This window comes from Alligator sinensis, unplaced genomic scaffold (assembly GCF_000455745.1).
Source record: "Alligator sinensis unplaced genomic scaffold, ASM45574v1 scaffold535_1, whole genome shotgun sequence".
Lineage (NCBI taxonomy): Eukaryota > Metazoa > Chordata > Crocodylia > Alligatoridae > Alligator > Alligator sinensis.
The window spans coordinates 1309456-1323220 of record NW_005842157.1 but is presented as its reverse complement, the minus strand read 5'-3'; the positions used below and the strand labels follow the sequence as shown (position 1 = coordinate 1323220).

At 36.7% G+C, this 13765-nt stretch overlaps 1 protein-coding gene across 1 annotated transcript in view; it reads left to right on the top strand.

Moving 5' to 3' along the window:
* Positions 1-13765, top strand: part of VAV3 (vav guanine nucleotide exchange factor 3) — a gene marked incomplete at its 5' end in the record, with an annotated part of 298809 nt that overhangs the window by 143313 nt on the left and 141731 nt on the right. The window contains 7 exons of the mRNA XM_025206482.1: positions 630-729; positions 1792-1887; positions 4188-4256; positions 6906-6992; positions 7399-7484; positions 7882-8014; positions 8368-8477. Of these exons, the coding sequence (XP_025062267.1) occupies positions 630-729; positions 1792-1887; positions 4188-4256; positions 6906-6992; positions 7399-7484; positions 7882-8014; positions 8368-8477 (681 nt within the window). The remainder of the gene's footprint in view (positions 1-629; positions 730-1791; positions 1888-4187; positions 4257-6905; positions 6993-7398; positions 7485-7881; positions 8015-8367; positions 8478-13765) is intronic.

Here is a 13765-nt window from a genome sequence, read left to right as displayed (position 1 = left end):
GGTTCTTTGTATAAAGCCGGGTTCTTTTAAAGTTGTTTTGCAGAAATTGGCCAGCAAGCACCATGCTGATCTGATGGCTGTTGAGAATTTCTTGAGTTTGTGTGTGTTAGCTATTATCTTGACCCAAAGGCTCACAGACTGTAACTCAATAGAAGCTGTTTAATCATTTTGTGAAACCTACTGTTGCTGTAAAAGAGTAGATATAATTAATCCAATGCTAATCCTATGTTACAGCATTTATTCATTACATCCTTTGAAATCTATCTCTTAACATTGTAAATACTAATGATTTTGTTCCATTAAGCAGCAGTTACCTTGTTTTACAACCTTATACAAGTGCTGTATTATATCACAGCATATATGCATCAATGTTAATTTGAACTTGAAATGATCTGACAGTATTTTGACTGTGATGCATTAGTGATGGTCTGAAATGTTTTTGAAACATATCCTTGATTATATTCTGAGGGCAGTACTATGATGTGTGTGAAAGGGCAGATTCTACCCATGGGTATGTGGGCACAGATGCCACTGAGGGAAAATTGTTACCCATGTATTTGTTTGTATAGTGTGAGTAAGGATTTAACTGGAATAGCATCCCCTGTTTATTTTTTCCTGTTTTGGCTTAGACTTGTCATCTATGGGCAGTACTGCAGTCAAGTGGAGACAGCCATATCATGCTTAGACAGCATCTCCAAGACAAAAGAAGATGTTAAGTTGAAGCTAGAGGTACCAATATTTATCTTCGTGTTCATATAAGTAAATATACTGCTTCTCTGCTCCAGATACTAACCCAAAAGATACCTGTGATTAATGCAATCTATTCCAGTGTGTGGGTCTGAGTTTTTAATTTCCTTTCCCTTTTAATTGGAGTATCTGATGGGCTAAACTTGTCAGGCTGAGACACACAGGCTGGAATTTTGGACTCATTGATGTCAGTAGCATCATGATTTTATTTGAGAAATGTTTGTCAATGTAATTTCTTTATTTCCCCTGGAATCCAAGTTGAGAGTGAAGTTAGTTGAGAAAATAGTTACAAATTAGATTGTTCCAGGCATACATCTGCACAAAGGATTCGTGAATTGCCCCACTTCAAGGACTCAAGGAGGGGCTCGGTGCTTCCAAAGGCATGCTTTTAAAACCTAATGCATCCTCTGTGGTTTCAATTACTATTTTTGTTTATGTTGATAGTGTCTGATTCAAAACAATAAGGCTGCTAATTTGTTTTCTGTGCCTAAATATAGTATTTATTCTATGCTTTTCACCTAGGGTGACTAATACTGTAATAATGGAATCCAGTTCCAGATACTGAATTCTCTTAAAGATGGGAATATTCAAATATAGACTATATCTTCAGTCTGTATCACTGGTTGGTCTGTTTGTAGGCCTAATATTGTCATGTGGTCTGCCAGAGCCCAAGACTGGTTATCTTCCAGAAAGGCTGCAAGACCTTTTTACTTGGGTAGGTATTTAGCAAGCAAGTTAAGCTGGGAGATTTGTTTGGGGAGTTTTTGTTACGTAAGTACGTATCTTATTTAATATTTATTTTGCTTTTATAAGGTTTTTGTTTGTTTTTTTCCCTGAGCCTTTTTTGGAAAAGGTATCATAGAAATCTAATCAGCCAATAAATATTTCTCCCCATTACAGTGATATTTAGTCATCTGAATATTTGAGACATCTGGCTGGCATTATATCAACTTTAAATTGAGTGGTGTTGAATTTGGTTCTTGTTTTTACAATAATCTTATTTTTACAATAATCTTATTTCAGTCTCTTTGTTTTTTAATTTAGGAGTGTTCCAAGAGAGCTAATAATGGAAAATTCACATTGCGGGATCTCCTAGTGGTTCCTATGCAGAGAGTTCTAAAATATCATCTACTACTCCAGGTACTTTTATTTTTGAAATGTAGTGTTTGAGCGCAAAGCTATTCTAATTTATAATTAGAAGGTTGTTATAATGAGTATTTAGGCCTTTATCAAAGGGGAAGTGATTGACATTTATAGACTTGAGCTGAGACTTGCTTGTCTTGAAGTCCAATCCAGTGCAGTGTAGGCTTTTCTGTGGTGATTATTCTTCACAGCTGAAGCATATCTGAAAAGAATACAATCAGTTCTTCAATATCTGAGCCTTTTCATTTATTGGTGTGTTTAAAATTGTTAGTGCTGCTGAGCTGTTGAGCATAGTGGTCTTGAAATGTATACGTTTACCCCCAGAAAACTGAGCTGAACAATACTAGATCATAATCTAAGATGCTACCTAAATTATAATAAAGCCATATTTATTTTGAAATGCTTCTTTTTATAACCCACAAAGCTTTGGCTTTCACAGTTAGTCCTATAATGAGGGTGCAGAGTCTTATAAATTTAATTTGATAGCTGTGCTAGGAGACTCATTAGTTCAGCTGCAAAGAAATATATTACTGTATTAGACTGTCAGCCCTGCTGATGCTTGTAAAATGTCATTTTAAAAAGAGCTACTACTTGTATGTGAAGCATAATTTTGACTCTGCAGTGCGTTGTGTATATCCCACGTATTAAATTTCTTGAAATATATCTGTATAAATACAAGTCATCAATATTTTGATCAGCAGAAAATCAGGTGTAAAAAAACCCAAAATTGATGATAGAACTACTTTCTTGAAACATTTATGAGATCTGAACCATGGCAATGTTATCAAATTGTAGATTATGAAAAATATGATATATTATATTACTTGTATTTTAAAGTGTGAGGCATTATAACACCAAATGGAAAAGGAAGACAAGTCCTTTTACATCTTTGCAAGTTCAGGGCCTCCACTAAAATTGCTAGAACAGCATATAAGCATTTATTCTCTTGTTTTTCAGAACCGTAGCAAGCTATTACATTAGTTAAAATGTATAATCTTAACACACAGTCAAGAATAAATAACTTATTTCCCTTTGGGATTTCTTTTTCTTTTCTTTTCTTGTCTTTTTTTTTGCTTTTAACTAGCCCATTATTTTCCAGGTTGCAAATGGCTTATGGGTTTTTTAAAGCTAGGAAATGGGTAAAAAATATTCTTGAACTATTTCCATATTATTTAAAGATATGTCATTTGAATTCAGGTCTGTAAAATAGTATATAAATGCAACTAGTCTTGAGTATAATGAGGTAGTCACTAGTTTTATGTACTCCAACATTTTAGCTAAGATTTTATTGCCCAGCATATTCCTACTTGACCTTTGCAGACAAACTCAAGTTTTGAAATGTTGATTATCCACTTCATTGTTAGTAACATGAAAACCCAAAGCTGAAGTCAACAGGACTTTCAGTAGTAACTTGTACAGAGGGGAACTGATTGGGAGAGTTTAAGTTACTAAACAGAATGAGCTTTTAGGTTTATGAGAAAGTAGGGCTACAAGGCACCTCACAAAGTCACAGCATCACACTCAAGGTAGGATCATCCCTGACTAAAAGCATCCTTGCCAAGCATCTGTCTAACGTGCTCATTTATTTTCACAACTTATTTAGGTCGCCTTAAATAGCTCTAGTTCTTTCTCTCTTTCCCCATAAGTCTTGCTTCCCAGGCCCTTAGTTATTTTTGTTTGCTGAACTCCTTTCGGCATGTCCACATCCTTCTAGAAGTGTGGGACCTAACACTGGATGTGGTACTTCAGTTCTGAATATAGCAGAAGAATCACTTCCCTTGACTGGCAAGTGACACTCCTGTTGAAACAACCCAATGTACCGTTGGCTTTTTTTGTAACAAGAACACACTGTTGGCTCCTATTCAGCTTACGGTATACTGTAATTGCCAGGTCCTTCTCTGCAGTACTGCAGCCTAGCTAAATTTTCAGTTACCCAAATAGAATGAGCTTGTAGCTAATTTCCCCAGTTTATATTTGTATATGAAGTTATTCCATCCCAAGTGCAGGATTTATTTTTAATAAGACTGTTTATCAATACATGTTAATATTTAGAACATACGGTGTTCACTGTTTTAAACACACATCACTTACCTAGCTGTGGTAGTGCTATTTAGAATCTGTGGTGGGGATAGGGAAATACAAGAAAAAATGAAAATGTTGGGGCCATGCTATTTATGTAAAGCAAATCACCAGTTTGTTAGAAGTGATCACTGTACAGTAGACCTTTTATTTAAATGAAAAGTATATAAACTGATTAGCAGCTTGTGTGTGAAAAGCTGTTATATCCTTTCAATTAGGAGCTGGTGAAGCACACTACTGATCCAACTGAGAAAGCAAATCTAAAGCTAGCACTTGATGCAATGAAGGTAAGCGTGTCATGGCAAGTACAAATATACTTCTTTGCCCTCAGTTAAAATCATAAGCGTCATTTCCAAGAAACACTAATATGATTTTAAGTTCATTACTTTTTCTTTTTTTTCTTCTTGCCAAAGGAGGTCCCATTTTCAAAAAAGGCTAAACAAACACATATGTGTAATGAGCCACAAACTTTGAAATTGGATTAAAGCAAGGATACTGCTAATGGCTTTTTCTTAAGAGATTCAAAAAGTTCTATATCAGGTTTGGCAATTGATTCAATAAGTTTTATATGGTACGGATAGAGTTGCATGAGTTTTGCTTACTTCTAATATACTAACTTTTACATAATGTCCCCTAGTTTTTAGCTGTCTAACCAGATGAAAAAAATATATCTTTCACTTGTCAGGCTTCTTTTACAAAGTTGAGTAAAACTTCCATTACTGTAGGTCATCTGAAATTTTGATCAGCAGTTTCCCAATGAGATAAATGCAATTCTCTTCACAGCTTAGTTTCTTTTGACTTAGTTTTTATCTTTGTTGCCTTAGGCTAGAAAACATGAGTATCTTTTCTGTGGTCTGAGGACCATTACTGGACATGTTATTGCAAATGGCAAGTGCCTTATAAAACAGTGATATCACTTTACATGTTTTTGTATCTCTCTGTATTATGCAATTTCCTCTGCATTTGGCTTTGCTCTTTTGATTCCTTTTCTTCAGTTGAAGTACACAAAGGCTTACTGATGGTTTCAGTTTTTTTTCCAAACTGTGCAGTATACCAGGTGATTGTTCCATTTAGCATGCATTTCATAAATATGATTTTCTCCTAAACATTCCAGTTTATGCATCTATATAGAGCAGAAAAAGATAAGTGGAAAATGTACTAATGTACTTGATACACAAATATAAAGGAAGAGTGACACTGGTACTGTGAATAACAGTTTTCTAGATAGCAACATCAGAGGTGTAAGAGCTATATGCCAGCCAGACATGCTGTTTTGTACAAGTCCTGGTAATTAGGTTGGCTATTCACACTTTGATCTAGCTCATCTTTTGTTGTTCAGATGCTGCTTCCCCCTAACTCTAGGCCCAGGATTTTGAAAACTTAGATATTTGGATCTGACCAGGGTTTCTGCCTCTACAGGAGGAAGAAAAGCTTTGTCTTGGTTGCATCCAGTTACCCATGCTAAGCTAGCTTAAATAGGTATCAAGACTCGAGGCCCTATCTTCTGAAATGTTCTTTCAAGTTAGGGAAAATCTGGACATTTTATAGCCTAATCACTGGTTTCTGTAGGTGGAGATGATCTTTATTTTCTTATTAACTTTTTTAGTTCAACTGATAGCAGCTGTTTTCCAGGCCTGGTTGACTTTGGCTTAGACCAAAAGCTTTGTTTCCTGGAAACAAATGCACAATATAGACTGAATTCCTGTTAACTATAGTCTGTATAATTTATACCAGATGATGAAAGTAAGTGATGTTGTGCCTAATAGGATTGGCTCTTCATATTGGTTCATACTGCTCTAATGCCTGGAAACCAGACGGAAACCCAAATAAGACTTATGGCTTACTCTTCCATCTTTCAACTCAATATGTAGACAGAGAGGAAAAAAAAAACAACGCTGGTACTATATCATGAAGGTCTGCAGAAGAATAAAACAAGGTTAACAACAGTTAAATTTATATCTCTCACCAAGGTCTATGCCTTTAGATACAGAAGGTACCACCCAACAGATATGTTTCCGTACTATAAGCCTTACCAGCATGGCAGAGGTTTAAAGAAGGCAAGGGTCAAACTCAGAATGCACTGCTGAGAGGACAGCAGTAGTAAAATGACTGATGTGACAGTCTGTTTTGACCGGTTCCATTAACATATGTACTACTATGGGCTACCACTAATCCCCACCCAGTCTACTTTTTTGATAGAGATGCTTCAGCAAATTGTCCCTATTGCTAAAGCACATTTGAAACATTATTAAAGGCTCTAGTGAAACATGCACAGTACATCTGTTGAAAAAAGTGACCTGCAGTGGGCAATAACAACCTTATCCTGTGGTTTCAGGTATGATATCCCATTAAGGGTCCCTTGGTTAGCGTGCTGTTCAATATTTTTTTCTCACCCTACCACACAGACACAGAGAACAAGAGCATGGACTGCTGGGCAATAATTCCTCTCTCGTACATGTGGACACATACAATAACCCTTCTCTGTATGTTGCTCATGAACCTGTTTTCTACTATGTATCACATATAGCCCTCACTCCCAAGACTGTAGTTCAGCTGTTAATCTCTGACATGGAAAGTTATCAGATGCTCTTAAAGATCAGGCTACATACAGTAAATTTTAAATTATATTCTTAAAATTCCATAAATTTAGCTAAGTTCTACTTTGGTACTTCAGTTAGCTCTCACTGTTGCCCCTGAATTTGGGCCTCTGAATCAGATTTAAAGATTGCAAAAATTTGTAAGCATGATTAAAGATACACACAGCATTTTTTTACTTGTATCTTAACAAGTCAACAACTGCTGAACATTAAAGATAACTATTTTTTCTTAAAGGGCTTAATGTCCACATAAGGCAAAATCAGGATTATAAATGCATTTACTTAAAATAATATATTAACTTTTTTATCTTATGGAAATGTTTTCTCCCCCCTGTTTAGGACTTGGCTCAATATGTAAATGAAGTGAAGAGAGATAATGAAACCCTCCGTGAAATTAAACAGTTTCAGTTATCAATAGAGAATATGGTATGTTATATTTTTTGTTTATATATTTTTTCACCATTGATTTAATTTACTGATATACAGTGCTCATTGATATCTTGTATAAGGCCAGAACCACTGGCAAATTTTAAGCATGCATATGTGTCATATCTTGGCTGCCTTGGTTTATTTATTAATCTAAATAATAATAATACATGCATATAGTCTTTTCCCTTGTCTCTGAGGCTGTAGACAGCTAACATTATGAAGTGTCTTTCAGGGTAGTATCTTGGGAGAAAAAGGAATTTATTTATGCTTTATCTTTTCTTATTGGAGCATACTGACCAAGAGGTACAAGTTCATTTGAATTTTGGAAAGTCTGGGTTTTGTAGTATAATGGCTAAAATTTTGGCAGGTACTTGTTAAATAATTAATGTAATTTTGCTCTTAGAACCAGCCTCTATTGCAGTATGGAAGGCCACAAGGTGATGGAGAAATAAGGATAACTACACTAGACAAACGTACAAGGCAAGACAGGTAAGAAGATACTTTGGTTTGCTAAACACAGAACTGATGTTAGTTCTTTAAACAGAGAAATGTCATAGCATAAATTTTAACTTGGGGTCAGTTCATAAATTCTTGGGCATACTTCTCATTTTACATGCATAGCATGTGTTTGCATTAATGTCAAGGAAGTAAATTTTCAAAGTGGTTCCTGGGAAGTTAGCCATTATATTAACATCCAGATCCCTGTGTACCTCTTTCAAGAGCACTTTAAATGGTTCATGTTTTGTTACTCAGTAGTTTAACTGCTAACTTACAAAACCAGAAGTGCTCCATGCTGAGTTTTATAAGATAGTGTATCACTTTAAAAGGACTACTATATTACATAACAGCCAAGATTTTTAACCTTTTATGTATTATATTTTCATAGGCATATCTTCTTATTTGATCTAGCTGTTATTGTGTGCAAGCGACGAGGTGATAATTATGAAATGAAGGAAATAATAGATCTTCAGAAATATAAAATCACAAATAATCCCACTACTGATAAAGAAAATAAAAAGGTAAATGATGATAATGTTATTTCAAGAAAAAATATGGAATGTCAAATCGAACTGAAATATATGAAATACTGTGCAAACTTACTTTTGAAATGTATATGTAATTTTTCTCCCAGTATTTCAAGCTGTAAAGTACATGGTATACTGGGATTTAAAGTGGATCACCATTAAAAGGCTCTGTTTTTTTTGTTTTGTTTTGAGGTAAATCAAACACTTAAAGTAGCCATTCCCAAACTGTACAAAAGTACTTAATAGTATGACCTCTGTTTTTTCCATGTTACTGAATATAAAAATGCCACCTTTTTCTTGCTGAATTTTTAATTGCTAATCTGTGTACTTCTGTTCCTTTCATGAAGTGGTCTTATGGCTTCTACCTCATCCACTTACATGGGCAAAATGGACTTGAATTTTATTGCAAAACTAAAGATTTGAAGAAAAAGTGGTTGGAGCAATTTGAAATGGCACTGTAAGTATATTTTGCCTACTAAGTAATATGGATGTCCTTAGCCAGCATATAGTAATATTTAAATGCTACAGCATTGATTTAATATGCATTTTAAATTACAGTAAATTTTATCGAGGTCAGTAAATTATTTTAAGAGTTTAAAAAAAAGAACTTAGAGCTACAAAACAAAAAGAATATTTCCTTGAAATTCTCCCAGGAAAAGGAAGAGGGCACTCTAGGCTGTGTATTATTTTACCTTAGCCGCTATGATTGCTGTAGTACATTCTCAAACACCCAGGGAAAATATTCATTGTTTTAGCAATAAATATTTAACATAATGGTAATGGATTTTTTTCATTTTTATCTTTGTAAATTGAAATACATTTTAGGAGAGATGGGGATATTGGCTTTTTTCCTAGTGGCTTTTAACTAATATATTGTTTAGCATTTGGGTCTGGTTACTTAGTTTATTAAGTTTGGTTTCAAGAGCTTGATTTCCTCTGTATATTTTTAACTAAAAAGCATGCATGTATTAAGCTTTTTAAAGTAATGTGTTCAGATGCAGCACTGCAGGTTGCATTAGTGTTATGTAGATACCAGCTTTATTTTATTTCTGATACTGGTTGGAAAAAAACATGATTGGTGATACTGATTACATTTAAAAGACAGGAACAAAGGAATCAGATAGTTTAGAGATGGTTTCAGTTATATTAAAAATGTGGATGAGGTAATCCTAGCTATGATAAAATGGGATAAAACTAAATGTTTTGGATGTTATTTTTTGAGTTGATAAAGGATATCTGGGATGTTACAAGATAAACACTACTGAAAAACATGTATGGTATCTCCTTTCAAGATTTTTGTTGGCAATTTTTTTCCTTTTGAATGAAACCCAAAGGTTTAAGTTGGATTGGCATAGAAAGCATACAGGAGGGAAGGCCTTACTTGGTCCAAACTTATACAACCCACCTGATGACTGTAGCAAATCCAGGAATGGTATGTACTCTTGTGGGAGTTACACCTGGGAGTCATAGGTGAGGAATAGAGAGTCTTTTATCCATACGTACATGAGAAGCCAAGCACTTTGCCTTTTCATGTCCATGTCTGTTTCTCCTTCTCACCTGTCTCTGCATATTTTCATCTTAATAGTTCTTTATATTAAGAGGCTAATAAAAATGTCCACATTAAAATATGCCAGACATCCTACTTGATTAGGCTTACATATAAATAATGACCACCTTATAGGAAAACAAAATTATGCAAATAATTACTTAATTCAGGGAGCTAGCTAAACTGGGAAACTTAACTCTATGCTGCATCTCCATGTGCCTGGCCCTTCTCCTGATTTCTGCTTTGAATCATTGTTCCTCAAGTTCCCTTCTCTAGGTTCTTCCCAGCCCTGCTAGACCTGATTACCAGCACCCCTTTGCTGTATTTCAGCTACTAGTGGCAGAAGAAAATATTATTTGGAGGGGCTGAGGGCTGACACAGGACTGGTGTGCACTGGTGCTATACGTGGTGGCGAAGGCACTGGGTGAGGTTCTGCGGCAGCAGAGCATGGCAGTGGTGCTGGGCACAGCAGAGGAATGGCACCATGTTGCTGCTGCTGTCACCAGCTGCTCAAAATTAGTTGAGGATAAGCTTCTTTAGCCCTGGCTTTCTGCTGCCTATAGTTTCAGCTAAGCATGATGCTGAATCCATTTTAACATGTAAGTGTATTCACTGGTGATGCATTGGAGTGATCTGGCAGGTACATTTCCTCCCCCCCCCCAGATTTCTGTGCTGATGGTGGAATGCAGGCACTGGGCATGAGATTGGTGGCAGTTAGTCTGATCTCTCATGGATATTTGTCCATCTTATAAACCTACACCATGGTTTAACAGGACTCCATGTGTTTGGAGTCTGATCTAGAGTAGCACAGGACTGGAATGGTCAGTTCCTTCAGTTTAGGGTGGAATTGTATTTGAATAGTGATTCCCAAAAGGAGACTGATGGAAGTGTGCCGTGAGATCCTGTTAAGGGTAAATGCTCTCGTTCCTTATTAGGCACCTTGCATCTGCTGCTTCTCTGGGCACTGCTGCCACTGCTGCTGCTCCCTCCCCCACTCTGCTAACCCCTGTGTTGCCACCTCCCCTCTTTTCTGTCTGCTCCCACTCCCCCACTTCCAGCAGCATGCTCTACTGCAAGTGGGCAGGCAGGTGAGCATACAGACGGAGTCACACTTTGCATCCCTTGTCCCCTCCATTCCTCCCAGGGCTAGCTGGAGGGGCCATGGGGGTGGTTGCTGGTGTGTGAGAACCTTCAGGAGCATCCTTAGCAGCAAGGGCTGTCCTTGCTCCCTGAAGTAAAGACTAGAGGGAAGGGGGAGGGTGCAGACAGTGGAAAGAGCAAAGCGCAACAGGGTGAGTTCCTGTCTCTTCTGCCCTTGAATGGCACCAGTTAAATTAGTGATTCTCAATTTTTTAAGTCTCAAGGCCCCTTTCCATATCTTTGAATTTAGATTTATCTTGGTGATTTTTTGGGGTGCTTTGAAATTAAGAAAAGCATGCCACCAAATTTATCCAAAAAAAAAAAAGCGGTGCCTCCAGTATTTAAAATGTGGGAAATGCTGAATTAGAAAAACTGAATTGTAACCTTGTAAGGTGGTATTCTTTGCTGTAGCCAGTGTTCCTGCTCCCTTATTTTGACCACCATTTAAAGTGACCAGACTTAAAAAGAACTTGCAGGTTTTCATTTTGAAATCTGATTTTTTCCCCCTTCTCCTCTTCTGTGGGTTTTAGCTTTATAGTGTAGCGTGCGCAGTAGTACACACCTAGGGTGAATCTCAGAGTTCCCACTCTGAGGAGTTACCTCAGCATGTGCAGTGCTAATGATATTGTAAGTGCTGAAGCAAGGAGTTACCCTTGGGGAATTAGCTTAGCCGATTGTTTTTTTTCCAATGTTGTTTGTTGGATTTCTGGTTTTCAGTATTCCTATTTCCTACCCTATAGGGGGTCTTTTAAAGTAGAGTTCAGAAAAGTGACTGATAAAATGACACCATTATTCAGGAGATCTGCTCTCTTTGCATATTTAGAGAGAGTGTTGCTGACAAATATTTTTTAATGCTTTTGATTTTTTTAGTACTGCAAAATCAACACAACTGCAAGAATTAACTGGGTTCTTGTTAATCAGACACAGCATTGCTTACTAACTTTCAATCAGTTTATACTTGTGCAAATCTACTGCCCTCAGCACAGTAGCCTGTATAAAAATAGAGCTGTACAAAAGATACTGTAAGGACCTAATTGGGGAGCAAATTCTTTACACATATTTAAATTGAGAGTAAGTCCTGGTCTCTGTTTGAAGTGTTTTACCAGTGCAAGTAAGTTGGTTAATGAAACAGTTAACAATTTAAGCTGTAGAGTGGCCACAGTTGTACCCAGTGCTAAAATGCCTTTTAAAGTATGAAATGGAATCCAGCTTGACTCTAAGAACCTAGGCTGAATTCACAGGACTGGAAGAAACTGAGTATATCTGATCTGGAAAGCATGAAGGAAAACAAGCATCTATGTAACTTTTTTACTGTCACTTTTCAGGTTGGAGATGCTTTTATATTAAAAAATATTTAGCTGCACAAAAATGGGAAAACGTCCAGGCCTACTTCAGTGTAACGTTGTAGTATGTGTTAGGTTGTCTCATGGTGTATGTAGCTTGGAGGCAATGGATTACTACTTAAAATAAAATTATTTTTATTCATATGACAGTTCTGCTTCCAGTGTTTGCATTTGCTGCTGTTCTGAGACAATTACTTTGCTTAGAAAAATGGCTCACTACAATGCATCTCAGCCTTTATTTCTAATAAGAATTATGTAAAAGTTTTTTTTAATACAGAACCTGTCCACATGCACTCTATCCTCAATGACAATGATAGACTGTAATACTGCTGCACTGAATTTGATGCTGTTGACCTATTCACACCAATCTCCAAACTTGAGTCTGGCTTGGTTCCCCTTGATTCTAATGTATTGTGTACAACCGCTTAAATTGGCAGTTAGTTTATGACACTGGGCTTCTTGGTGGCATTGCAAAAAAGAAGAAATGAGACACTAGGATAGCACACTTAATATGACAGTTGTCCTCCTAAAGCTGGAACATTTGATAGAATAATATGCATGATGAGTTTTGAGGGGTTTCTAAGGATAACTGTCAAAGAACAGTGTGATATGCTTTAACAGGAGATTGCACATTATGAGGGGATTAGTTTTCACTTCCTGTATCTGCTTATCTCTCATTGTTTTTTCATGGGAGTTTTGGATGCACATGGGAGAATAAAACTACACATTCAGTGACGTAGCTTCAGCAAAGCTCTGCTGTTTAAAACAATTATAATTAATCTATTAATTCTGTATTCTGTCTTTCCAGCCATAATTGTAACATCAGAGTAGGTTGTATGGCTCTTTGTGCTTTATGACTCTATACTGCTATGAGAAGTATTTAGTGTGCTGGGAATGCACTATGCACACGCTCATGTGTGCATGTTCAAATACAACCACACACAAACGCACATTTATGGCAACCTTTTCTCTTTATGGCTACAAAAATTTTGCTCATATCTGATTCTTTTATTATTACTACTAGTAGACATATGTCTTTCTCGTGAGACAACAGAATTGTGTTCAGTGAGGTTATTACTTCTATTCTTATTTATATTTTTTATTTATTGGGATGATTAGAACAATAATTGAATGCATTTGCAAGGCAAGGATACCATAGCAATTTGTCCAGGTGTCACATTTTGTGTATCATGCAGAATTCCCATCTTTATGCAGACTTATTTATATTCTTTGACCACCACTGTGTGTTGAACAGATGGCTTTATTGAGCTGTTCACAATGACATCTAGATGTTTTCCTTAAAAAGACTACACACTGGGATTTACACATTGAGGTTTTAACACAGAATCCCTCATTGTAAATACAGCATGCCATATCTTGTGTTCAATTTTATTTGCTCTTATGGGGCACATCCACACATGTGCATGTGCTTCCAGCAGCTCAAATAGCAGCAGCACAATTTTATGCCAGAGATTTGTGCCTCATCACGCATGCCTGAACATAGACTTTGGTGTGAGGCAAATTGTACCATTTGGGACAAACTGACTGGCCAGTTCCTCCCGGATCTTCCCCAGCAGTATAAAAAGCTGCCCTGGCAAGCAGCTCAGGGCTGTTTGCCCTCAGGAGATTCTGAGGCCCAGCCAGTTGGTATCTGGGGGCACTAGCCCCTTGTGCCAGCTGGACAGCTGAAGCAGCCTGTCACGGCGGGGGGCCTTT